Genomic DNA, 27,834 nt, shown 5'->3' on the forward strand with positions numbered 1-27,834 from the left:
GTCTGTGGTGACTTCTCCTTTCTCATTTCTGATTTTGTTTATATGGGTTTTTTTCCCTTTTTTCCTTAGTGAGTCTAGCCAGGGGTTTGTCAATTTTATTAATCATTTCAAAGAACCAGCTCTTTGTTTTATTAATGTTTTGTATAGTCTTTTTGTTCTCTATTTCATTCAATTCTGCTCTAATTTTTATGATTCCCTTTCTTCTGCTGACTTTGGGTTGCTTTTGTTTTTCTTTTTCTAGTTCTTTAAGATGTGATGCTGGGTTGTTTATTTGGGATTTCTCTTGTTTCTTGAGACAGGCCTGAAATGATACAAACTTCGTTCTAACTTACGCTTTTGCTGCATCCCAGAAATTTTGATATGTTGTATTGTCATTCTCAGTAGTCTCTATATATCTTTTGATTTCAGCTTTTATTTATTCTTTGACCCAGTCATTTTTCAGTAGCATGTTGTTTAATCTCCATGTATTTTGGGGTTTCTTGACTTCTTTTTAGCAGTTGATTTCTAATTTCAAGGCACTGTTGGCAGAGAATATGCTTGGTATAATTTCAGTCTTCTCGAATTTGTTGATGCGAGTTCTTTGACCCAACATATGGTCTATCCTTGAGAATGTTCTATGTGCACTGAAGAAGAATGTATAATTTGATGTTCTCGGATGAAAGACTCTGTAAATGTCAATTATGTCCATTTGCTTAAGCATTTTATTTAAGGTCAATATTTCTTTACTGATTTTCTGTTTGATTGGTCTATCTAGAGCTGTCAATGGAGTATTAAGGTCCCCAACTATTATTATGTTTTGATCAGTTTCTCCCTTTGGTCTGTGAATAGTTGCTTTATATATTTCAGTGCTCCCTTGTTGGGTGCATATATATTAAGAAGTGTTATGTTTTCTTGAGGTAGTTTCCCCTTTGTCTTATAAAGGTCCATCTTTGTCTCTTATTATCTTTGTTGTCTTGAAATCTATTTTGTCAGATATAAGTATGACCACACCTGCTTCTCTGTATATGTTATTTGCTTGAAGAATCAGTTTTTACCCTATTACTTTGAATCTGCCTTTGTCTTTGCAGCTTAGCTGTGTCTCTTGTAGGCAGCGTATGCTTGGGTTTTGTTTTTTGATCCACTCTGCTACTCTGTGCCTCTTTGTTGGTGAATTCAGTTCACTTACATTTAGAGTAATTATTGATGTGTGAGGATTTCCGATAGCCATTGTATCTTGTTTTCTCGTAGCTCTGTGCTTCCATTGGTTCTTTTCCTTTGTACTTCTGTCTCTTGATTTGTTTGGTGGTGTTTCATACTCCTTTCCTCTGTGTCCTCTTTTTTTAAGCTATGTGTCCTGGTTGGGGGATTTTTGTGTGTGGTTACCATTAGGTTCATACAAAATAAAGTTGCATATATACAATAGTTTTTGTTATTTTGAGTGCATCTGATGTTCATCCTCCTTTGCTGGTTCAGACCTTTGCCCCCTCCCCTTTTATATTTTTGTTGCCACAAATTGTCCCTGTTTATGCTGTAAGTCTTTTTGTGATCTTAGTCGTGTTGTGACCTTATGTTATTTATTTCAGGTAGAATAACTCCCTTGACTATTTCCTGCAGTGGAGGTTTCCTGTTGATAAAATCTCTTAGCTTCAGTCTGGGAACATCTTTATTTCTCCTTCATATTTAAACAATTATATATATATATATATATATATATATATATATATATATTTTTTTTATTGATTTCAGAGAAAGGAAAGGAGAGGGAGAGAGAGATAGAAATATCAATGATGAGAGAGTCATTGATCGGCAGCCTCCTGTATGGCCCTGACTGGGGATTGAGCCCGCAACCCAGGCATGTGCCCTGACCTGGAATCGAACCCTGATCGCCTAGATCCTAGGTCGACGCTCAACGACTGAGCCATGCCTGGCCAGGCTCTCCTTCATATTTAAAGGACAATTTTGCAGGATATATTATTTGTGGCTGGTAATTTCTCTTTTTCAGGCGTTTGAATATTTGGTTCCACTCTCTTCTGGTTTGTAGAGTTTCTGCTAAGAAGTCAGATGATATTCTGATTGGTTTTCCTTTGTAGGTCACTTCTTTCTTTTCCCTGGGTGCTTTGAGAATTTTTTCTTTGTCATTAATTTTTGACAGTTTTAATACAATGTGCCTTGGAGAGGGCCTCTTTGGATTGAAGTAACTAGGTTTTCTGTTTGCTTCTTGGATTTGAGGATCTAGTTCTTTCCATAGATTTGGGAAATTCTCATCTACCATTTTTTTTAATAGACTGACTGTTCACTTCTCCCTCTCTTCTTCTTCAGGGAAGCCTATTATTCTAATAGTGCTTTTTCTGATGGAGTCAGGTAGTTCTCATAGTGCTCTTTCATTTTTCTTTATGCTCAGGTCCCTCTCTTCTTCCTTCTAGATTCCTGTCATTTCTAGATTCCTATCTTCAGTATCACTAATTCTTTCTTCCATCTGGTTGGCTCTATTTTCTATGCTCAGTAGCTCCTTCTAAATCTCCTTAATAGCATGCTTCATTTCCAGGATTCCTGATTAGTTCATTTTTAAAGTTTTAATCTTTTTGGTAAAGTACTCGTTTTGTTCATTGATTTGTTTTCTGAGCACACTGAATTTCCTGTATGTATTTTCTCACATCGCATTGAGTATTTTCAGAACTGCAATGTTGAAATCTCTGTCATTTATATCACATATTTCCGTGTGTTCCAGCCTGCCTCCTGGGGGGGGGTTCACTTTCTTTCTGATTATCCTCATTACCGTAGTTATTCATGGTATTTGCTCCTCCCTTTATCTAGGCATAAATGTCCCTTCCATAGCAGCGTTCTCTGAGGAGGTCTTTCTCTATTTTCCAATAAATGGCATTGAGTTGCAAGATTTTTTTTGCCTCTGTGATTTCCCAAACTTTACCTCCATGGCTTCCGTAAGACAGTACAGTCTTGCTGCTTGGGGTTGAGGTTTATTTTGCCCTCACCATGATGGCAACCCCAACCTCCTTGGAGTCCTGTCCCAAGCACCAAACTGGGAGATTCACCACAAAGGGGAACAGTGGTGCCACTGCAATAGCTCTTGGTTTACAACTGAAATGTTCCTTGACCCCACACCGAGGGCAACGGGAGGCAAGTTTTGGTAGTCCAAGGGGTGGCAGGGCTCTGTGATTCCGTTTCTTTGTCAGAAACAACCCCACCTGAGCGTGGACAACCCTGCAACAGAACCCTGCGGTCTGTCAGGTGTCTGCTGGCTCAGTCACTGTTCACTGTGCTTGCCCTTCTTGGCTGTCCCTTCCTGGCTGGCTGAAGGAAGTGCCTACTACTGCTGGCCTCCTTTCCTCTCCCTCTGTGCCAGGAACTCCTGGCTGCTGGGCTGCATCTGAGGGCCGTCTGGGCTTTCCTCCCTTCTCATCTCCCCACTTATTCCTGGTTGCCCACCGTTAGATGTTCTAGTGCTTGGGTCTCTCAGGCATACCTCTATATTTAGTAGGGAATTCTTTGTTGAATTATAGTTGGTTAATTTGTTGAAAATTCAGGGGGAAAGGCCAAGGATATCTCTCACACCACTATTGCTCTGATGTTACCGACATTGTCATTTAAATGTCAGAGATTATTTTTGCTAGAATGAGAGTTACTTCTTTTTACCTTTTGCTATCCAGATGGGGATTGAATTTCAAGATGTAGAGTTTATTAACTCTTTTGCTATTTATTGGCCTTTGGAATCAGATTTGGGTAGCTTTGATACTCCTTGAAAGTAGGTTGATCTTTATCACCATTCTGGTACCTTTTGGGGGTTTTCAGAATCATTTGCTCCCTCCTTCAGTAAATTGGAAGTCAAGGATTTCTGCTTTTATTCTGTTGTGAGTGAGAAATAAGCCCTCTGATGTGTCGGAGCTTAAGTTTCCCAAATCTCCTGATGTTTCTTACTGTCTGTCATGTTTTATCTCCTGAATCTCAGCTACAGAAGATTAAATTCTTCTGCGCATGATGTTTTCTGTTGAGTTTTGAACTGTGTCAACCTTGTTAACTACATGGACTTCTAAAATGTTTCTAAAATTTCTTTAAAAATAATACCTGTCTAATGTGATCAGTTCTACAGCAAATCGTCATATCTTAAGGATTCTGTCCCAATGTGGTGCTGGACTATTTGAATATTTTAACTCAAAATCCAAACATAGTTGGAAAAAACAGGTATGTTTCTCAAACATCTTATTTCTATTCTTATGTTTACATGTGGAAATGTTATCTTTGTACAGATCTACTGCCAGTAACCTCTGTGATTTCATTAATCGGAATGGGAGCTAGAAAGAGGCAGGAACACAGTGAATATAAAATTGGGTCATTCTTCTAGCTAATAGTTAGATTTCTGCTTTATAAAGTGTTACGGATTGATTTTTAAAAATTAAATATTATACATGTTTTGCTAAGATTAATTTTTTTTCAAACTATAAGAGAAAGTGTATTTAGATAGTCACAGAGGTAGAAGAAATGGGCTCAGGAAACAAGCCACAGAAGCAAAAGAAGGACCCATGGAGCTTAGGAGAAAGCAAGAGGCAAGGAAATGTGCCTTGGAGGAAAAAGAAGGGAAAGGGAGGGGAAAGGTATGGGCATGCTCATGGGAGGGAGAGTACCTAAAATGAATTTTTAGTGTCTCAAAATATACATAAAACTTACCATTTTAAGTACATTTAAGTGTATAGTTCAGTGACATTAAGTATATTCACAGTATTATGCAACCATCACCACTGTCCATCTCCAGAACTTTTTCATCTTCTCAAACAGAACTCTGTTCCCATAAAACAAGAACTCCTGATTCTTCTTCCCCTAGCCCCTGCCAGCCACCCTTCTACTATCTGTCTCTATAAAGTTGACTACTTTAGATACCTCATATAAGTGGAATCATACTGTATATGTCTTTTCATGCCTGACTTATTTTATTTGGCATAAGTTCCTCAAGATTCATCCATGTTGTAGGATGTGTCAGAATTTTCTTCCTTTCTAATGGCTGAATAATATCCATTGTCTGTATCTACCACATTTTGTTCATCCATTTGTTTGTTGGTAGATATTTGGGTTGTTTCCACCTTTGGCTCCTGGGAACCATGCTCCTATGAGTATTGGTGTACAAGCATGGTTTGAGACTCTGATTTCAATTATTTTAGGCATATACCCAGAAGTGGAATTGCCAGATCATATGGTAATTTTATATTTAGTTTTTGTAGGAACTGCCACACCATTTTCACACAGTGGCTGCACCATTTTACATCCCCAGCAATGTACCAGGGTTCCAATTTTTCTACATTCTGGTCAATCCTTATTTTCTATTTTTAGTTTTTATAATAACCATGCTAATGGGTGTGCAGTTGTATTTCACTGGGGTTTTGATGTGCATTTCCCTAATGACTCATGATGTTGAACATCTTTTATGTGTTTATTAGCCATTCATGTATCTTCTTTGGAGAAATGTCTGCTCAAGTCATTGTAGGATTAATTTTTTATAACTGGAATCTACTTCATGCCAGAGCTGTATATTAGTAATTAACTAATGCAATAATTTTAGGATGTTTTGTACATTTAAATTATGTGCTAGTGCTGTTATTAAAAATTCTACTTAAAGTCTTTTTGGAAAAGTATCCTATAACAGGAAGGGGATGGGGAAAAAGCTACAAGTCTCAAAGGACAGAATGTAAAGTTTAAGTGTTCGGTAACTATTTTCTGGATACAACACTGAAAGAGAAATAATTCCTCTTTTACAAATAGATAGAAGACCAGATGACTCGGTCACGATCCCCAAGCTGCCACTCGATCTCTGTGAAGTGGCAGCAGCTCAGTCCAGATGCACCTGAGCCCCTGCAGGGCCCGGCCCAGGTGCCGGCTTTGTTCCACAACGACCGACTCCTGGTCTATAGCTTTATTCCTCATTGTTTTCAGGTAAGTAGGCACATGATTTCTTTTACTGTGGGAAGAACAATGTATTTTGCTAGTAATTTTTCTTTGTTTTTTCCCCTCTCTTTCTTCCCCAAATCATACTATGCTGGCAAAATTTTTCTTTCCAGGAATACAGTGGATGGTTAACCAGAGGCCCTGGAGAATCTTTTAATTTCCCTTGAAAGGAGAGAGGAAATCACTGACCAAAATATTGTGGCATAGAACAGTTAGTAAGGAGTTTTTTTTCTGTTTCAGGCAACTCTGTGTGCATTAATTCAAGAGAAAGAATTTTCTACAATGGTATCAACTACTGAACTACAGAAGACAACTGGAACTGTAAGATTCAAAACTTAAACTGTAGCCTGAGCTAGTTTCGCTCAGTGGTTAGAGCATTGGCCCACAGACTGAAGGGTCCTGGGTTTGATTCCAGCCAAGGGCATTTGCTTCGGTTGCAGGCTCAATCCCTGGCCCTGGTTGGCACAAGAGTGGGAGGCAACCAATCAATGTGTCTCTCTTACATCAATCTCTCTCTCTCCCCCCTCCTTCCACTCTCTCTGAAAAAGCAATGGAAAAAAATATCTTCGGGTGAAGATTTAAAAAAAAAAACCCGAAACTTAAACTGTGGACCCAGTGCTTAAAAGCTAATAATAATTTTATATTTTCATGTAGAATGAGCTGTGTGCTTCCTTTTTTGTTGCTGTTTTTCCGTGTTGACATTTCAGTACAAAGAGAACATTTTCCTTCAGTTTCTAATGTAGCAGTTCTTCATCTGGGGTTCTTGAGTTTCCATATGGGCATCAGTGGGTATGAATAGCTGCAATTAAATTTGGTATTTTACGCATGAAAATTTTTTAGGGGGGTTTTCATAGGTGTCTATGACTCAATAAAAGTTAAGTACTGCTGGACTGCCTAAGTTATTTTAAAATAGTAAATAACAGTAATAGACTAAATAAAACATACTTATTGAGGCTATGTTTATTTTTTCTACTTTTGGATTAAAAGCAAATAGGCCATGGGCAGGTGCTCAGTTGGTTGAAGCATTGTCCCATATGCCAAAAAGGCTGTAGGTTCGCTTCCTGGACAGGGCATATACCTAGGTTGCGGGTTCCATCTCTGGTCAGGGCATGTACGGGATGCAACCAATCAATGTTTCTCTCTCACACCAATACCTTCCCCTCTCTCTCTCTCTTTCTCTTTCTCTCAAGTTGGTGAATATATCCTCAAGTGAGGATTTTTAAAAAAAGCAAATGAATTAACATAAAAAATTTTGTAATATTGTAGTATTTGCATTAATATTGAATATACTGTGGTTAGACCTGGAAAATTCCTAACCTATTTATGCTATATTATATGTAGCTTGCTTTTCATAGGGGTATTTGTAAAGCCAGAGAAACCACTTCCTAGACATTGCTGGGTTTGGGGGGATTTTTTTAGTTTTTTTAAATACAATACTGCTTTTTGGCACTGAATCAATAATTATAATTATTAATTGCCTGTGACTTATGTATAGAACTTGAGGGACTTTCCACATTAAAAAAAAAATTGAATCTAAGGCAGAAGTAAAGTAAAATAATTTTACCTGAGAAGTTGTCATTTTTCATAAAATCAGAATTTTTATAGTTGTACTTCGTCTGTGAACTGTGGTCTGTCTGATCAATAACACAATGATAGGATTTGGCCTTCTCATTAAAAGCAGACATTGCCATTTAAAATCAGTTCTCTTTCATAGTCATCTGAGAGAAGGAGAAGAGAATCCTTCATCTTTCCCTTCAGCATGAAGACCACAGTCCTGGTTGGGCACCATGGCACTAAGCTGGCTCCTCCTACAGTAGGACAGTATCAATTTTTGAAATAAATTGAATTAGCAAAATGATTTTTTATACAAAAGACAAAACTATAGGGACAGAAAATAGATGAGCTGTTGCCAGGGGCTGGAGGTGACTGCAAATGGACATGAGGGATCTTTTAAGGTGAAGGAACTGCTCTGTGTATTTCATTGGTGGTCACACAACTGTGTACATTTATTAAAACTTATCAAACTTTAAAAGAATGAATGTGTGTGTAAATTATACCTGTTTTAAAAATGGTTTTCTATGTACGACTGTAATTAGAAGGCATTTGAATCTTTTTTTCCTTTGCTGTTTTAACAGATGATTCACAAGCTGACAGCACGAGCTCTGATCAGAGATTATGAAGATGGCATTCTCCACGAAAATGAAACGAATCATGAGGTTTGTTCTTTTCATAGCAAAAACATTTATGTTTTGTTCATGGCTGGCTCTTCTTCAATTGACTTATCCATGGACATGGAAGATGAGGCTAGCTGGATGGAGGTGCATGCAGTATCAGGGGCAAGTAGTGTCACGTCTGGGGTGCAGGGTGCTCTGTAACTTCCTGAGAACTCTGTGGTAATTGTACCCATCAGAAAGGCCGGAGGATAGATGCCCTCAGGCATCTATCACTGGAGTTCGCCAATGTTGTTGATGGCTGTATTCTCCTCTTCCTGATGCAGAGCCAGGTGCAGGATGGGTGGGTGGCCTGCCTAAGGAGACACAGCCACCTTATTCCCTCCTTGCTGAGCTGACGAGGCCCCTGGCTGGGAGTCCCTCTCAGCCAGCCCACCTTGACAGCCCTGCTGGTCTTAAAACCTCTGAGGCTCTGATCTTAAATGAGGTTAGGAGCATGAGGACTCAGTGCCATCCCCAAAAGAAGATACCAGCATACCACACAGGGCCACCAATTCCCTTTTAAACAATTACAGTTTGTGATAAGTGGCCTGTGCCTTCATTGCTCTCCTTTACTTCCCTTCCATTAGCAGCCTTGAGTTTTGCTTACATCCCTCTTATCTCTGGGATCACTGACCAGCTTTGTCACCAGACAGTCCTGCACAAGTGTCTCCACCTGTCCACACCTTAGAGTCTCATCTAGAAAACGGGAGACACAGACTGTAAAAGATTTCAGAAGCTCAGCACACTCCCAAGTGAGAGTCCTTTGTAATCTACAGCGGGCTCTATGAATAGTTACTCCTTCAGTGACTTGGCTGCTCAGTTGAGTTGAGTAGAGAACATTTAGTCACCAACCTGAGATATTTAGAGAGGGCTATTGACTCAACATTTAGTTTGAAATTCTAGTTATGAAATGGCTTGCTTTTTATAGAAATAGTCTTTTCAGTCACTTTGTACTCATTTAATAAAAACTGAAACAGGACATGCTTACATTTGTTTCGTTCTGTCCTAGATGAAAAAGCAAATCTTCAAATCTCTGATTATTCAGCTCAGTAAAGAAAACTCTCTCATAACAGAATTTACAAGCTTTGTGGCAGTTGAGAAAAGGGTATGTATTGTTGTTAATTTGCGGTTATTTTCTTCGTCTTTACATATTAACAAAATTACTCTTAGTCTGTCACTGACAATATCCACCTCTTTGGCCTGTGACGAACAGGAAGAGGAGGGAGGAGGGTCCTCAAGGCAGGGCCTCAGGGTGAGAGCTCATGGTGACCTCTCTAAATGGAATACATGTTATTATTTTTAATGTTATAATTATTAGCTACATGTGTATGTTTAAAATTTACTACAATTTTGTTACTTTTTGGGCATTTCTTATATTTTATTAATCCAAGGCCTTCAAAAAATAAAAAAGGCCTGGAATTCCCCTACCCTCTCTCTCTGAAAAGTCCTTTTTCCTCCCTAAATATAAGGCACTTAGTGCAGTGCCTGAGCCCAGGAAGAGTTTAGTAAAGAGAAAAGCCACTCAACTGAGGACATCTGTCTTCACCACCTCTTTCTCTTTCGCTTGTGGCCCAGGACACACCATCCAGTCTGACACTCACACATATTTCAAACCAGACATTCACAGGGCTTTAGAATGTATAATAATAATTTCATTTGATAATATCTGTTTTGTTTTACCTAACTATGGTTCAATATAGGATGGTAATGAGTCACCTTTTCCTAATACTCCAAATATTTTGGAACTTATTGCCAAAGAAGATGTAGATTTCCTGCCGTATATGAGCTGGCAGGAAGAGCACCCAGACACCAGCATACTACAGGTAAATATTAATTAACACATAGATTGCTATTGTGTTTTCATATTTTTATGGTGGTGAGGGGAACCCTTTGCTAAAATAGTACCTTTATTACTTGAGTATGCAGAATACATATACAAACATTTGTACATTTATAAAAATGCTGTTACATGACTGAGATAGTCACCATGTATAAATGTAGCTGTAGAGTACAAAAGAGGGAACAAGTGTGGTTCTGCTTCATATAATAAACTTTCACACAGGAAGCTAAAGTCATTTACTTTCAGTAATTTAATAGGTTCGTCATGAAAGTAGTGATAAAGTCTTACGTAATAATAGAAATTCACCACCAGTGTGTCTTAAAGTTTACAGAGCCTTATACTGTGACTTCTACAGCCAGAGACATAATAGAAATTGAGAAATGTGACTTCCCTAAAAATTGTAAGGCATATTCAGAAACAAAGGAACAAGACAGTGTTCTCAGATATCCAGGTTAGAGAAGTAAAACTGCCAAATTTTAGGAATTTTTGGAAAATACAATATAGGCAACATTAATTTTCTTGGATCCATTTTAAAGTTATGATGCCGTTTAAGAACATAAAAACACATTAGATGTCATTTGCTTTGCTCATAAAGTCACATTTACTACGATTTTTTGAAAAATGTTTTTTACTTGTCAATTACAGTTGACATACAATATTATTATTAGTTTCAGGTGTACAACATAGTGATTAGACATTTACATAACTTATGAAGTGATCACCCTGGTAAGTCTAGTACCCACCTAGCATCATACATTATAATAATGTTTAGTATGTTTTAAGATAGTAAATAAAACACAACATCAACAAAACAAACCCATAAATGTTTCCTCAAATGAGGGGGGGGGGGAGGAGGGTTAAATAAACAAACACTGTACTGAAAAGCTAACATTGAGAAGATCTTTGAATGGTGTTTCCAAAAAATGAAAGAGATTTAGGCATATGATAGAAAAAATCCTAAAACAATGATAAACTGAGGAAAAAAATATTTCCACTAGAGACAGATTGATTTCCTTAATATATAAAGAGCTCCCATGAATTAAGAACAAGATCAGTCATTCAAGCAAAAAACAGGCAAAAGGTTTGATCATGAATAAGAAAATAATGTGGCTCTTAAACATAGGAGAAGATGCTCAGCCTCACTGTGGCTAAGAGAAATACAAATTAAAACGGCAATGAGGTCTATTCTTTTATGCATCAGGTTGACAAGATCAAAAAAGGGAGATGATTGAAAGTAGTAAGAAAACCTGCCACACAGGGTTGTTATGAAGGGTGCAGGAATTAATGTACATAAGGCCAGTAGAGCAGGCCTGCCTCTTGGTCAGTATTCAGTAAATGTGAGCTGTCATCATCATTAGAAAGGGTGTTAAAACAGGCACCCACCCACAAGCTGAGGGCACAGGAGGTCAGTACAACCTCTGTGCAGTGTAATACAATGTATATACAGCCCTTAAAAAGAGTGAGGTGTCTTCATGTGCTATTATGGGAAGATTCTCTAAGATGTATTAAGTAGGAAAATCAAGGTGGAAAACAGTGTGAATAACCTGCTACTTACTCCACATGGAAGAACAAAAATTAAAAAATGGACATTTCTTTGCTTATTTGTTCATGTCCTTATTTTAAAATTTTTGAACATTTACCCTCTCTGGTGAGAGACACTAGGAGCTGGTGACAGAACTTGTCCTCAGAGAGGATCACAGTGTGACCAGGAGGTTTTGCAGGGGTTTGATTGCTGCAACATATCCTTTTGGATATTTTGAATGTTTGGTAGAATTCATTGGTGAAGCCACCTGGTCCTGGACTTTTAATTTTGGGGGAAGTTTTTGATGGTTGGTTCAATTTCCTCAATGTTGATCAGTCTATTTAGATTTTCCAATTCTTTATGTTTTAGTCTAGGAAGGTTGTATGTTTCTAGGAACTTATCCATTTCTTCTAGGATATTTAATTTGGATTCTTATAGTCTTTCATAATATTCTAATATGATCCTTTGCATATCTGTGATGTCTCTGGTGACTTCTCTCTCATTTCTGATTTTGTTTGTATGGATTTTTTCTCTTTAGTGAGTCTAGTCAGAGGTTTGTCAATTTTATTAATCTTTTCAAAGAACCAGCTCTTTGTTTTATTAATATTTTGTATAGTCTTTTTGTTCTCTATTTCATTCAATTCTGCTCTAATTTTTGTAATTTCCTTTCTTCTACTGACTTTGGGTTGCTTTTGTTTTTCATTTTCTAGTTCTTTAAGATGTGATGTTAGGTTGTACTTGGGATTTCTCTTGTTTCTTGAGATAGGCCTGTAATGATATAAACTTCCCTCTTATTACTGCTTTTGCTGCATCCCAGAAGTTTTGATATGTTGTATTGTCATGCGCATTTGTCTCTCTGTATCTTTTGATCTCACCTTTTATTTATTCTTTAACCCAGTCAGTTTTTAGTAATATGTTGTTTAATCTCCATGTATTTGTGGAATGTGAATTTTGTCATATATTCTTTGATATTAATTACTTAAATGTATACTTAAAACTTGACTGAGGTGGGAAAGGACTACTCCTTTTTTAAAATAGCTCGGTTACACTGGTAAAATTAGAGGCTAGCCAATTCCAAAATGCCTCAAGGGTTTGTAATTCATACAAAACTGCATTTTATTTACATGCAGAATTTAAGGAATACTCTTTAAATGATATTCAAATAATAATGGTAGCATAGCACCCTTCAATCCCTTTTGTTGTATATTTTGTTTATATTCTGGTATAAAGATATATTCATTAAGTTACTTTAAAGCTTTTGAAATTTTCAGTTTTCTCATTTAATATTGTTATAAAACAGTATAAAGAACTAGAATAATTTACTTCAAATTATGAGCTTATTTTAGGGCTAATTTATACACTATGATACTGCTAATTGTAAAATCTTGGGCATGTCGCTTCTATGGTCCACAGTTTCCTTTTGTGTAAAATAAGGGGTATTCAAAAATTCCATGATTCTGAGAACTAAGAGAGATTAAGATCTGTAATGTATTTATTGCTGATATCCTCTCCAAATCTCAGATTCCACATCTACAAAATGAGGACGTTTCATTTAAATGATCTTGAATAGTTTCTCTTTTTAGTGCTTTGGGATAAGCAATTGCTAGGTACTGGGAAGTCAGCTACTAGGAAGGACATTTGCTTGATAGTTCATTTTATTCCATTTTTCCTGACATTATAATTTTTTCTTCTGGACAGGCTCTTTCAGCACCCTCTGAATGGCAGGAAGAATTGCAGTTTAAACGTTTGACTAAAAAAAAACATAAATCATCTAAGCTCAAAGTTTTTGAAGATTTTGAAGGGCTTAGTTTAGGCTCCCACCTACCAGAAAAACCTTTAACACACAATTTTGAATGTAGAGATGTGGAAAGGCCATTGGATTTAAGTCAAGTAGATTCATTTAAACACACAGTAATTAAACCAGTATTTACAAAAGCCATTTCACCAAAACTTGCTGTTTCCAACTCTTTTGCTGCCCCTGGCTCCCCCTGTTCCCCACCTGCTTCCTTTGTTGGATCTGCTTCCCTTTGTTCTCCCAACTTACCTCCTCACAGCCCTCTTTTTGGTTCTCTTGCTAGTCCCAAACAGTTTGGTCTATCTAAGAAGAACCAAGGCCTTGAGACAGGCCGTTGTACTGGCATTTCCCTTAAGTGGGGTTCACCTCCCAGATTGCCTTCCCAGAACCCACCTTTTGGATCTTCTACTGGTTCTGCTTTCTCAGGTGCCTGGTATAGCTCCAGACAGTCTGATCTACCTAAAAGTTGTGAAGGCCCTTGTAGTGACTTTTCCCTTGAGTTGGACTCTCCACCTCAGCAGAATCTTTTGTTCTCTCCCCCTAGACTTCCTCCCCCTGGTCCAATCAAAAGGTCTAGTTTTCATCTTCTTCCTGGTTCCTCTCCCCGTCATTTTCTAAATTCCCCAGCTCCCTTGAGCACCAGTTACAAGCAGCCCATACATCAAATTGGCCTTGCTCACTGTGGGGCCCCTCCTGCATTTGGGGCTTGTCCATCAATTATTTCTGCAAGAACTGCATCATCAGATTCTCTTTCACATGCATATTTGACTACCATAAGTTCTTTTGAAACAAAAAGTGATGAAACACCAGGATTTCTGGCAAGTAGACTTTTTGAAAAGGTAGAAAAATCTGATAAAGCAAGAGAATTTCCTGCAAGCTTTCCGGTACTGAATGACGAGGATGACACAGGCTGCAAAGAAAGCTGGAGGAATTTTGTGCCTGGGACTGAACTCTTCAGTCTACAAACTGAGGTATTAGTCTTATTTCACCAGTGTCTATGCTTAATTTGCTTCATAGTTGAGAAGAGTACTACTCAAAGTGGCTGGTCACTGAATTGTGTATGACCAATCCACAGTGAGTTAAGGGACTTGTGCCAGAGTGTAATCTTTCATTGAGAAAATCTTGCTAAGAAATAAAAAAAGCAATTGCAGAAATCAGTATGCTTGATGATGACTGTTGTTTGTCTATCTGCTTATAACCCTTGGGCCAGAATATCATGCTAGCGAATGATAATATTCCTCAGTTGAAAATGAGCATCCCTCAATGGGTCAAGGGTAAGACCTTAATTTCCTAGGTTCTAGAACTGATGAACTGCAAGTCTCGTGAATTTCCCATTGTGATGTTAAGCAGACACTGTAAGCATACTCTAAATATTTCTACAGAAGGTCCTGGGAATATAATGCAGCATGTAAGATTGTATTAGAGCATATGTCAGCATCTAAGATTGTGTTTAGTAGCTTCACAAATCATTCCATTTGTGAAGCTAATAAACACCCTATAAATATACCTCCTGCACAGGTACTAAGGCCCTCTCTCACATCTGTAATTATTTGTTTTAATATAAAGTAGTTTAGTAGCAAAAACAACTGGATTTAGTATAAAACTAAGTTTGAGTCCCAGCCCTGCTGCTTAGTGATTTGGGGCAAGTCAGATAACCTTTCTTAGCCTCAGTTTCCTTATCCATATAATGGGAATAATAATAATAATAATACCTCATATTGTGGTTTGAGGTTTAAGCAGTATTATAGCAGATGCCCAGATGCCCTTACCTGGAAGGATGTCTATAAAAGCAGTATACGTAGTGGTACAGCAGCCACTGCTATCTGTGGACCCAGGAGCCATACTGTTGGGGCTTAAATCCTCGCTGTGCCACTTATTAGCTGTATAACTTTGGACAAGTGCCTTAACCTTCCTGTGCTACAGTGTCCTCACTCTGCAAAGTGGTTGTAGTAACAGTACCTCCACAAGGAATGGCTGAAAAGATAAAATACCACCTGGCACCTGTTCAATACTGGTTGGCACATATTACCACTGCTGGTATTTTTCAAATTATGACCATAGATCCTTTAACATGTGCACCTGCCTGTGACATCACACTCCTTTCTGCTCCCCTGTATGAGTTCCCCTGAGACCCAGAATCTGTCTGATTCAAGGTTAGGATCCCCACATGGAAGCTTACCTCACCCCCATAAGCATGTCACAGAGGTTAGCCTGAAAAGCAGTTACTTTTTGCTGGGGTGAGTGGGGGACAGGGAGCACAAGGAAGTAGTTTTAAAGAGTATATTCAACATAAAAATTTTATATTTAGTAAAAAAATGTCATTTTCATGTTTCAGATGTCATAAGGGTACATTTTTAATGTTTAACAAAGGAATCATGCTATTTAAAAGTTTGAGGAACATTGCTGTGAGAAACAATTCATTTTTAGAAGAAAAATATATAATACCATTTTTAAAAATCTCTACACATTACCCTTTTTCTGATTCTTAGTGGCTATAGTATCTATGAAATTCCCAACAATACTGTGTCACTAGTATAGGAAGAACTTTGATTTTACAGTAATAAAAATTTTAGACATGTCTTCATAAACCAAATTGAAACAATTGGAAACTTATTCATCCCATAACTTCTTATGTGATGAAATTTCAAGAATGTTACTTAAATTTGTTTTCTGAACTTCATAGGATGGCTTCTGGAAACTTACGCCAGCACTGGGACTTATATTGAACCTTAATATAACTATTTTAAACAGTTTTCTTGAACAAAAAGGCATTCGGTCTCTAGGTAAGTCACTATTTTTTAATTCTTTAAATGACTCTAGTCATTATAATTTTCGTAAGCTAGTGTATTGATATAATTATGTAAGTTACATATGATTGGAATTATATTTGTTAATCATCAAAGGAAATAGGGGACTAGTTTATAGTCATATCTTTACCACTAATCACCTATGCAAATTTATTAGCATAAGTAGCAATAACTGCTATTTTAAAAAATCCAAACCTTAAGTTGCTTAACACAAAGATTACTTTCTTGCCCAAATCACAGTCAAATATCAGTCAGCAGGGAAGTTCTACTCCACATAGTCATTTAGAGACCCAGACTCTTTCCATATTGTGGCTCTACCATCATCATGTGTCTTTAAAAATTACTCTGGTGAAAGAAAAGAAGAAAAAAGACAACTCTGGCATCATTTACCAGGTAGGCATGAGGAAGAAAGAGAAAGTATGGCAGGAACTAGTCACAGAGCCCTACTCAGATACAGGGCTTTGTGCCCAGGAAGAGAAGATAGCTTTGATGAGCAGCCAGTCAGTCTCTTCCAGAGCATGTTGTTCAGCCGGACCTGTTTCTTTTTATGACAATGAATTGGATGGATGAGGAGATCCTGGACATCCTCAAACCAGCAAGTAGTTTGAAGGTCAAATACTAGCCTTAGGTTAAGAGATTTTTTAAATAAAACATACATGCACATTATTAAACAACTAGTCAGTATTCGTTGAACAACAGTATCTAATTCCCCTACCGTCACCTCTAAAGTACCAGGGTTTTCATATTCCAGGCCTTTTCCAGGGTCAGCACACTCTTTGCTGTTTGACTTTCACTAGACTAAAAAGGAATAATGAAAATTTGCATATTGAGAGAGTTCAGGTTTCTAGAACAATAGAAGAGCTTGTATCTGACTAACTTCCCTGCCAATAACATTTACTAGCCCTGGGCATCTATTTGAAAGCCTCTCTCTGAAGGAAGGCCTGGAATGCAATAAAAAATGGGCAGAACTGGAGGGGACACAGTTCTTGAAAGAAGGGAGGCAAATAAGGTGAGTGCCATTATCTGGCTTTTCACCTGAAGGCACTTCTCAGTTGCTGAGGCACATGGAGGTTAGAACTGAAACAGAAATCCTCAGTGGAATGATGACATAAATGTTGGAATTTGAGGCTGCCAGAGTGGCTGGAAATTAAGGGTGAAAATCCTAGACAGTGGGAGAACTCTGAAAATTGCGTATAAATTCCCTCAAGATCCTTGACTGTCTGCTAACCTTGAAGTTAGTAGGGCGTGACTTTAACGAATCCAGGAAAAATCAAGAGCTGAGCAGAAATTTCAGCCACTGCCAAGTGTTAGGGAGACAGAGTTTGGTTTTCAAATGACAGTAAAACAGAGAGACTTGATAAATGTCTAATTTATTATATAAAGTGATTTCAAATACATTACTTGCATTAAAGAAATTATAATGAAGGTTTGATTTCTGGGCCCAATATATGTTAACTTCCATTTGCAATTTTGGTATTTCATAATGTAGTAAAATATCTTTATTTGGATAAATAACACTGGTTACCTGTAGATACTATTAAAATAATCAAAGAGAACAATTCAGTTGATCTAAAACTTTTTTATTTCAGAGCCCTAGCTGGGTAGCTCAGTTGGTTAGAGCATCATCCTATACAGCATTTTTGTGGGTTCTATCCTGTCAGGGCATATATAAGAATCAACCTACGAATAAGTGGAACAACAAATCCATGTCTCTCTCTCTCCCTTACCCCTCTCTAAAATCAATCAATAAATAACAATTTTTTAAAAATTTATTTCATACTTCATGAAGAGAGCAGTCTCCCCTCTTGAGTCCAGAGAACTACAAAGTAAGGGGAAAGGGCTACAAGCTTTTATAGAAAGAGGCAAGCAGGAAACAAAAAGTATTTGGTTTGGCTGGGGCTACATATCTGATCTTATTTAGAAAGATCAAAGTATAGAGTCCAGAGCTTGAAATAATTTGATATACTGGTCTAATCAGCCATGTTGATTGTTTATATGTTGTGTAGTTAAGTTTTCTCTTCTGAGCTATTTGTAGCCAGAGCCTAGAAAATGAATTTCTCTCTGCATGCTTCTCTAGTTATTAAAGATGGCAAGGGAGGGGAGGTCTGTATCTAATTCAGTTTCCTGATAACCTTCAGGATAATATGACAGGCACATGTTCCAGATCCTCCTTGTTTTTTATTTAAATAGACTAATTAAAGACCTTGAAAAGTAATAGAGACTCTGTTTTATGATCTGCTATTGTGGTATGGTTTCATACTGTAATTCTTTCATAGAACTTTTATAAATGGTTTAGTTGGAGGTGCAGTTTCCAGCAGACATAAAAGAGTTTTCCACTTTTAGGTATAAAAGGAAGAGAACGTCTCCTGGACCTGATTGCCACATTTCTGGTACTGCAGTTTCTTTGCACCAGGTTGGAAAAAGTGGGAATAGTCTTCAAATCCCTGATGAAATTGGATGATGCCTCCATTTACAGGTTTTTTTCCATTTAACTATGTATCTTTTAATTTTTAAATATTATTTAATATTTAACTATATTTTTTCCATTTAACTATATTACTAAACAAATGACTTATATTTTCAACCATTTCTTAACTAAACCTAATAAGCCCCACAGAGTTCTAAGTACAAAGAGAATTTGTTCACAGGGCATGTCTCCCCCGCGCTCTTCTGTTGGCAGGGCCGACAGTGTATTTGCCTCTTTGGTTGCACAAGAAAATTCAGAGAGTTTAAGTGTAGCTTTACACTGGAGCCCAGTTCTTTGGCTCCTGGCTTAGAACTCTTTTCACTATAATATATGGATTCTATGTATTCTTAGAAAGTTCCTGGTCCCAACAATTGCAGGGCCTGGGCCAACAATACAAATGCAAACTGACATGCTGTAAGTCTAAGTCTTTAAAAGTTGTAAGTTAAACTAAGAAATTGTTAAATAAAATATGATCCAAAGTTTTACTTTGACAAATCTAACATAACCAACTAGAAGACCAGATTCAAATTTAGAATTCTAGGATCACTTGACGTTTTATGCCAAAATGTAGTGTAGAGAGATCCAGTTCTCGGGCCCTGGCTGCTAACCCTTGGCTGACCCCTGGTACCACAAGAGGCCTCAAGTGCCTGTATGAATACCCCTTATCCATCAAAACTCTATCCATACCCCATGCAAATGGGTGCCCTTGTGTACACACACACACACACGCGTATGTAATTTGCTTATGTTTTTTTAAAAGGCAAGATAAAGGGAAAATTAGTAAGACTAATAAAAATATTATCTATAGGAGGAGGAGAAGGAGACAACGATGAAGGCTAAGTTTCTCCTAATATACCTTGTTTTATGGTTTCGACTTAGAAACTGTGTAAATATTTTACATAATAAAGATCAAATATCAGAGAATAGAGCTTGAGCATGTTAAATTATTCATGGGAATGCACTCAGCAGTGTCTGGGATGTCAGGAAATAAATGGCAAGACAAAAAAGAGGAGAGAATTGGAACCTATAAATTAATGGTCATACGAACCAAAGGCAATATGTAGAACTTGTTTAGATCCTGATTTAAACAAAATCCATTGTATTAAAAGAACACAATTAGGAAAACTTAAACATTACCTGGGTGCTTTGTAATACTAAAGAATTATAACTATTTTGTCATGTTTAAGAAAAAGTTCTTATCCCTTAGAGATACATGTTTACAGATAAAATTAAATTAAATGAGAACTATTTTCATCCTCTCACAGAGACATTTCTGTTTTGATCTGCTCCAGCTATGATAGCCTCTAGATCAAATATTAACAACTTTGAACCTACTTTTGAATTACATATCACAAAGTATTAAAGCAAGATTTTAAAAAGTAAAATATGGCTCTTATTATATTACTGTTACTGTGAGAGCAAAATGGTTTGTTGACACTTTAATAAATAAAACCTTTAAATAATTTTTATTTCCTGTTTATTGCCTATTTAAAACTTTTCTTTCTCTTTTTCCTACTTCATGATTTACATGTTAATGCAATAGCACATTGCATGGAGATGTATAAACAAAATTTTCACACTAGCAGGAGGATCAGTCAGAAGTCTCAAGGCCATTTGGATTAAAGGAAGGCCAGTTGAATTAGTGAGAATATTTAAAATCAGTTTTGTTGCTTTCAGTAGTTAGTAAACTATAAGACTAATAATTATTGAGAAACAAATCTTTTAACCACTTTTATCCTGTTGCTATTTGGTATGTTCATATCATCATGATATTCAGCAAGTATTTATTGACTACCTACTCTGTGCCAGGGACTGTTAAACATGCATTTTGTTAATCCCCACAAGAAACCCACAGGATCTCATATCGTTATCATAATTGAGGAAACTGAGACTTCCAGTGTGGAATGAAAGCTGCCCAGTATCACACAGGCAATACTGTGTAATTGAAGAAGCAGGATTTGAACCCAGGTCTTCACCACCACACTATTCTGATGGCCCTTTCCCAGTTTACATGGGAAAAAATCTGGAAGATGGAGAGAATCTTTCAAATTTTTGGTTTCCCCCCCATAGAATTTTCTTTAAAACTTTAATGTTTTACCACTTGTTTGGTAACAACTTCTAGCAGATGACAAAAGAGGAAGCAACTAATATTAATCAAAAATTTCAGAATTTTTCTGAGTCTTAAGCAGATTTGAATACTTGACAGTCTTGAATATTCAACAGCATTTAATAGACACAAACTCGAAGTTTTTAATATGCACATTTTACTAGTAAGTTTATGTGATAGAATTAAGTATATGCCAGTTTTAGTTTCATGGGTGACACTCAGGTACTTTGCAAATAACTAGTCAAGTTGAGAATTCCTGGTAGAGTGAAAAGGAGAGAGAAATGGAAGTCTAATTTGTAAATAGGATTGAGTTTATATGTGAAGAATGGGTAGGATTAGATGGAGAATGGAAAAGAATGACAATAAATAGATGTATAAAGGCTAGAAGATACTTGAGTTGTCCTAGAGCAGCAAGGAAGTCTGTGACACACAGTGGAAGCTGGGAAGTGAAGGGTATAATATTCTTAAAAATATACTTAATAGCCCGGCTGGGCATTGCTCAGTGGTTGAGCATTGACCTAGGATCCAGGCTATTGGGGTTCGATTCCCAGTCAGGGCACATGCCCAGGTTGCGGGCTCCATCCCCACTGAGGGGGTATGCAAGCGGCAGCTGATCAATAACTCGCTCATCATTGATGTTTCACTCTCTCTCTCTCCCTCTCCCTTCCTCTCTCTGAAATCAATAAAGATATATATTTTTAAAAAATGTACTTAATAAGTTAAAAGCATGTCAGGCTGGTAGAATAACTTTAATAAAGTGTCAAAGAGAACTGCTTTTCTTAAAAATCTTAATTTTTGACAATTATTTTGTTTGAGCTAATGTGCTAGATTTGGTACCACATTACATTTCATATCTAATTATATTCTGAAATTGATGGAAACATTGTTTTCTAAATCTAGGAATATTCCCTGGGCTTTTGAGAAAATAAAGAAAGCAAGTGAATGGGTAAGAAGAACTGAAGGACAATATCCATCTATCTGCCAACGGCTTGAATTGGGTAAAGACTGGGACTGTGCCACTAAACAACTATTGGGAATCCAACCCATAAATACTACCTCTCCTCTTCATAGAGTTCTTAATTATGGTCAAGGCTGAATCAGATGAAACTGTATTTTAAACTTTTTTCAAGCTTCTATAATAATATTAAGACACCTATAATGAAATTTAATTATGATTTTATCAAAAGTAGCAATAAGTCACTTACATAGAAGCAAAATTATTTTAATGAACAAGCAATAGTAAATAAAAATCACAGTATTACAGATTTCTTGTGTTTAAATGTTTTAAGGTGATGAAAGACACATCTGGATGGTCCTGGAAGCTCATTGCCTTCTCCCCTTTCAGGAGTCTGGTATAGACTGGTCCAGCTGGACTGAGAAAGCTGGAAGGAAACAGGTCTTTGGTTGATGTCCACATTCCCATTTCCAGGGTCCTGGGTATCCAGACCTTCACCCCCAGTGTGCATACTCCTTGGTGTGGGTCCTACTCTGCAGATCCCCTCATACACTTCTTGTTAGAGAAACTGGGTATCCCAAGCAATGCTTTCATGGCTCTTGCTTTTGGTGTTGTGTCTCAAATCTCATCACTAAACCTAAGGTCTTCTAGATTTTCACCTATGTTCTAGACGTTTTATAGTTTTGCATTTTACGTTTAGGTCTGTGTTCTAGTTTCAGTTATTTTTTGTGAAAGGTATAAGGTCCACTTTCCTCCACAGGCCATTTCCTCCTAGGCCATTTCCTCTACTTTTTCATAAAACCTCGGTTTCTTTGGGTTACAGTTTTTTGGCTACCCTCCTACCTGTCCTCATTGCTGCCATTAACCAACTGCCCAATACCTCCCCTCATTCACATGGTTCAGGATTTTCCTTTCTACTGCTAGACCTGCCTTTATCTTGAGTAACTTTCAACATTCTAATTTGTGACCCATCCTAATTCCCTGGGCTTGAGCTGCAGCTTATTGAATCTTGTTAGAAGGCCTTGTGATCCTGTTGGTACCAGAAGGATGAGAGGTTAGGAGCTGCCATGAGGCTTCCCACCTGGCTCTATGTCTCCCTGGGAGGCTGTCCTGAGATTGTTTCTCGTCACCTCCCAGTTCTGATAAGGTATGAAGTTCAAGATACAGTTGCAGACTAAAACCCTCAGCTGCATCTAGAATTGGATCCTCAACAATGATGTGTCCCACAACTCATGTTGCAATTATCTAGCACCTTTGGGAGTGTTGGACAAGGGAAGGTAGTATCTTTGACTGCTTTTCTTCTTGCTGTTTATATATAATAAGTCATCGAAATTTACAGTGACTTGTTATTACATCTTTGCCTACTTGTCTGCTTGACATAATCACAGAAGATAAACGGTCTTTTCATGGTTGATTGATTAAGGGATTTAAACAATTGATAATACTCTAACAAAGAATATGTGGGTTAACAGGTACTTCGTTACATTGTTATTGGAAACATTCTAGTAAAACAAAACTTTGCAATACAGGTATTTATCACTACCCTCTTTGACCTATAAATTTCACTAAAAGGAATTCAACTTTTAGAAATTGAACTTATAGAAATATGGACACACACACAGAAGGATGTGCAACAAAACTCATTTTAAAAATGATACAAATGGATGTTTATATATGTATTGCATAAAAATCTGTCATATCATATCCCAAACTGGTTACTTTTGAGGAGTAGGAACATTATTTCTATCTTACATATTTTGGGTTAATTGAAAAGTTTTTCAGTGAATATATATACTTAAATTTTTTAGCCCTGGCCAGGTAGCTCAGTTGGTTAGAGCATCATCCTGATACACCAAGGTTGTGGATTCCATCCCCGGCGAGGGCACATACAAGAACCAGCCAATGAACACACAAATAAGTGGAACAACAAATCACTGTTTTGCTCTTTCTCTCCCTTCCTCTTTGTCTCTAAAAAATAAATAATGAATAAATAAGTAAATAATAAATAAATAAATAAATAAATAAATAAATAAATAAATAAATAAAAATTATTTTGAGATTTAAAGTTTTTATAAATTTAGAACTTTCTTTTCTTTCCTCTTCCGCTGTTGACTTGTTGAAGAAACAGGGTCAATTGTCCTTTAGGATGTTGTACATTCTGTACTTGTCTGGTTGCTTCCTTTTCTCTTTCTCCATGTTTCTTGTAGAATGGAAATTAGGTCTAAAGACCTGAGTAGGTTAAGGATCAACATTTTTGTCCACAGAAGCCGTTGAGTCTGGTTATTGTTCTACTTTTAATAATGTTTACATTGATCAGTGGGTTTCCACAGTGACAGTGTGTTTTCCCTGAATCTGTGGAGAGAGATTTTGGCATCCAGTTCCTCATCCATCTTTCACCTAATAGTTTTGTTGCCTGAATTATTTTCATGAAATGCTGTGACTCTCTCTTCTAGACTTATTAGCTGGAATTCTTCTGAAATAATGAGCTTTCCCTCATCAACTAATGTTAGTTGGTTATATTTTTTTAAACTTATTTTTAATTTAAAAAAATATATCTATTGGGGAGAAAAAGGGACATCTGTAATATTTCAAACAAAAATAAAATAAAATAAAATAAAATAAAATAAAATAAAATAAAATAAAATAAAATAAAAAAAGATAGGTAGATAGATAGATGATAGATAGATAGATATAGATAGATAGATAGATAGATAGATAGATAGATAGATAGATAGATAGATAGATAGATAGCCTGGCTGGCATGGGCTCAGCGGTTGAGCATTGACCTATGATCCAGAAGATCCGTGTTTGATTCCGGTCAGGGCACATGCCCTGGTTGCCAGCTTGTTCCCCATTAGGGGGTGTGCAGGAGGCAGCCGATCAATGACTCTCATCATTGATGTTTCTCTCCCTCTCCGTCTCCCTTTCTCTCTCTGAAATCAATAGACATATTAAAAAAATATATATATATATAATTATTAGAATTGTTGTATGTCTCCCTTTTATAGACTGAGTCCCTGGAAGGCAAGACTATGCTTGTTGTATTCCTAACACCTAGTATCATCGTAGTACATTCAGTAAGCTCAACAAATGACAAAATAATGCACCAACTCTCCATAGGGATGTGCTGGTCATAGAGTACTTTTGGTCTTAGTTAACCAAAGAGTTAAATTTAAAAAGTTAATCTTGTAAGTTAAGTCTACCATTGGAAGAAAGAAAAATAAAAAGCTCGCTGTCATAAAGACTATATTTGCAATTCAAAGTGAGAAAAACATTTACCCTTAAGTGGACTTTCCTAGCAACTTTGGGTGACCTTTGTCAATCATTCATAACCCAGAGAAGATGCTTTTAACACATTTTTAATTACAGTTTACATTCAATATTATTTTGCATTAGTTTCAGGTGGACAGCTTAGTGTGGTTAGACACTCACTTCACAAAGTGGTCCCCTGATATTTCAAGTACCCACCTGGCACTTACATAGTTATTACAATATGATTGACTATATTCTCTATATTGTATTTACATCCCCAAAACTATTTTGTAGCTACCAATTTGTACTTCTTAATCCCTCCATCTTCTCACCCAGTCCCCCACCTCACCCAACCCCCATCAGATATATCCAATAGAAAAAAAACCCAAGTATAATCTGGAAAACATGATTTTCAGCCTGATAATAAAAATTGTGTACACTCGCTAGCGAGTACAGTACTCTGAGTTGTTGACAGGCCTTAGCAGCGTCCAAATCTTACATGTTAATTTCTGGGCACTACGCTCCGGCTGGGTCTCGGAGGCCGGCGGACACTTCTTAGAAAGCTTCAGGCCAGTCCGCCGACTGCGCGACCCTCAGGACCTGTACCCTTGGGCGCCCGCGCTCCCTCCAGGACTCCTGACCCCTCCCGGGACCCCGGTCAGCCTGCCGCCCCTCCCCCTCCGTCCCCCATTCCTTCGGAGATAAGTCCCTCCCTCGTCATCCCCGCCCCGCCCCACCAGGCCGTCGAGCACCCTCATTGCTCGACTTCCGCCCAGCACCCCCTCGGCCCGCCCACCCACTTCCGGTGGGCGCCGCGGGGCTCTCGCGCGCCCGCCTCCACGTGATTGGTTGGTACCGCCATTGCTGATTCCTCTCCGGTGGCGTCACCGGGACCAAGCGGCGAAGGGTAGAGCACGGAACGCGGAGAGTGCTGGGGGTGCGTCGCGACCGCTGGCGCGGGGGTTTCCAGGGCTCCTGCTATGGCGGCGGCGGCTGCAGAGGGGGCAAGCGTGGCTGCGGTTCCCGTGTCGGGCGCCCACGGCCATGGCAAGCCGCCTGTAGGCGAAGACGAGGGAGCGGTGGGCGAGAAGGACGCGGGGAAGAAAGGAGCGGAGGCCGTGGGGGACAGCGAGGAGGACGGGGAGGATGTGTTCGAGGTGGAGAGGATCCTGGACATGAAGACCGAAGGGGTACGTGAGTGGGCCGGGCGCGGGTCGGTTGCTCGGCGCGGGCGGGGCTGAGGGAGGGCGGCGGGAGCCGCGAAAGGGGAGTCTTGGGAAATTGTGACGGTTGGGTCTCCGGAAGCGTGTGGGGGGTGGGGAGTGAGAGTCGGTGACAGGTTCGCTCTCTGCTTTGTGTTGACATACCTGGTTGGGGCTATGTTACTGGAAAGGGGTGACATTGAAATTAGTCTGATCAGAGTACGTGTTCACGCCGTCGTTTCAGTTTTTTCCGAAGCCATAGTCAATTTTCTAGTGTGAAGTCTTTAAGATTACTAACTGTAGTTGAAAAATTTAAAAAAAAATTTAAACGTCCATTCACCTTAAGCATCCTCACCCTAGAGGGTGCACTTAAAGACTTTCCGAACCTGACCACTGCCACCCAGTCCCCTGGGCATCATTTGATAGCCTCCACGATTCATAGCTGCCACCCCTTCTCCCTTCGCCTGGCGCTCACCGCTTCCCCTCCTGACTCCACCTCATTGTGCTTGTTTCCATCCTGACCTCAGGAGTGAGGTGCATCCTCCTCTGGGGCTCAGTTTGAGCGCTTAAAGCCATCAGCGTTCCATATATGTTGATCTCTTGCTCCTTGAATACGGAGAATATGATTTTGTTAATCTTGGTATCACTGGTACTAATCAGTGCCCAGCATGCAGTTAACGCTTAGTGTACATGCCATTATTAAATGAGGTAATGAATTGTGGCCTGGAGGCTGAGGTGAAGGGGAGAGATGATTAAAGGCCCCACATGGTGGTCACGTCTTTATAGTGGATTCTTTTCATTGTCTATTAATTTCCCACTGGTCTTGTGCTACCTTGTGTTAATTTTTTTGTTCACTTTCTGTTAACTTTTTAATCAGCTGCTGTGTGCTAGGGACTGTGATGGATCCTAAAGATATAGAGATAAACTGTACCTATACATTTGCTGATGTTGAACATTTCTGTGCGGTAAATAAATAATTGAAGTCCAATGCCATTAAGACTATTGTTAGTTGTAGTACAGTAAAGATAGGAACATTTCTAGGTATAATTTCCCCAAATGTATTGTAAGTGCCTTTAGGTGAGAAGTGGAGCCAATGTTTCACTATTTTGTATCACCTGCATTTAACAAAGTGCTTGGCACATAGAAAATATTTAGAAAATATTTGGCGCTGGGCCGGCATGGCTCAGTGGTGGAGCATCGACCTATGATCCAGGAGCTCTAGGTTGGATTCCTGATCAGGGCACATGCCTGGTTTGTGGGCTGGATCCCCAGTAAGGGGCCTGCAGGAAACAGCCAATCAATGCCTCTAGATGAAACATTATTGATGTTTCTCTCTCTCTCACTCTTCCTCTCTTTGAAATCAATAAAGAAAAAAAAAATTTTAAAAAAAATACTTGGATAGAAGGGTACTATCTTTAGAATTAAGAGGATTTGCCTATTCATACAATCTTTTTTGTTGTTGTTGTTAATCCTCACCTAAGGATATTTTTTCCATTGCTTTTCAGAGAGAGTGGGGGAGAGGGAGAGAAAAAAACATCAGTTGAGAGAGACATTGATTGGTTGCCTCCCACATACATCCCAACCAGGGCCCGGGGAATAGGGCCTGCAACGAGGTATGTGCCCTTGACCAGAATCAAACCTGAGAATCATCAGTCTACCATGGGCCCAATGCTCTAACCGCTGAGACAAACTGGCTATGACTCTTGGTTTTAACTGCTGTCTTGTTCTATGACTTCTGCAGTGTGA

The 27,834-nt window shown here is 38.3% G+C and overlaps 2 protein-coding genes across 2 annotated transcripts in view; both read left to right on the forward strand.

The window, feature by feature from the left end:
• PARP4 (poly(ADP-ribose) polymerase family member 4) overlaps positions 1 to 21,944 on the forward strand; it is an 85,305-nt gene extending 63,361 nt beyond the window's left edge. Inside the window, exons 25-34 of the mRNA XM_016203563.2 lie at positions 4,077 to 4,176; positions 5,746 to 5,916; positions 6,169 to 6,249; positions 8,064 to 8,144; positions 9,151 to 9,246; positions 9,842 to 9,964; positions 13,202 to 14,269; positions 15,982 to 16,081; positions 18,449 to 18,581; positions 21,580 to 21,944. Of these exons, the coding sequence (XP_016059049.2) occupies positions 4,077 to 4,176; positions 5,746 to 5,916; positions 6,169 to 6,249; positions 8,064 to 8,144; positions 9,151 to 9,246; positions 9,842 to 9,964; positions 13,202 to 14,269; positions 15,982 to 16,081; positions 18,449 to 18,581; positions 21,580 to 21,775 (2,149 nt within the window). The 3' untranslated portion in view covers positions 21,776 to 21,944. The remainder of the gene's footprint in view (positions 1 to 4,076; positions 4,177 to 5,745; positions 5,917 to 6,168; positions 6,250 to 8,063; positions 8,145 to 9,150; positions 9,247 to 9,841; positions 9,965 to 13,201; positions 14,270 to 15,981; positions 16,082 to 18,448; positions 18,582 to 21,579) is intronic.
• A 3,922-nt stretch (positions 21,945 to 25,866) lies between these two features.
• The window catches only part of MPHOSPH8 (M-phase phosphoprotein 8), a 45,222-nt gene continuing 43,254 nt past the window's right edge, over positions 25,867 to 27,834 (forward strand). The window contains exon 1 of the mRNA XM_016203525.2: positions 25,867 to 26,076. Coding sequence (XP_016059011.2) covers positions 25,867 to 26,076 — 210 coding nt within the window. The remainder of the gene's footprint in view (positions 26,077 to 27,834) is intronic.

The sequence above is a fragment of the Miniopterus natalensis genome, chromosome 2 (genome assembly GCF_054644295.1).
Source record: "Miniopterus natalensis isolate mMinNat1 chromosome 2, mMinNat1.hap1, whole genome shotgun sequence".
In the NCBI taxonomy this organism is placed as follows: domain Eukaryota; kingdom Metazoa; phylum Chordata; class Mammalia; order Chiroptera; family Miniopteridae; genus Miniopterus; species Miniopterus natalensis.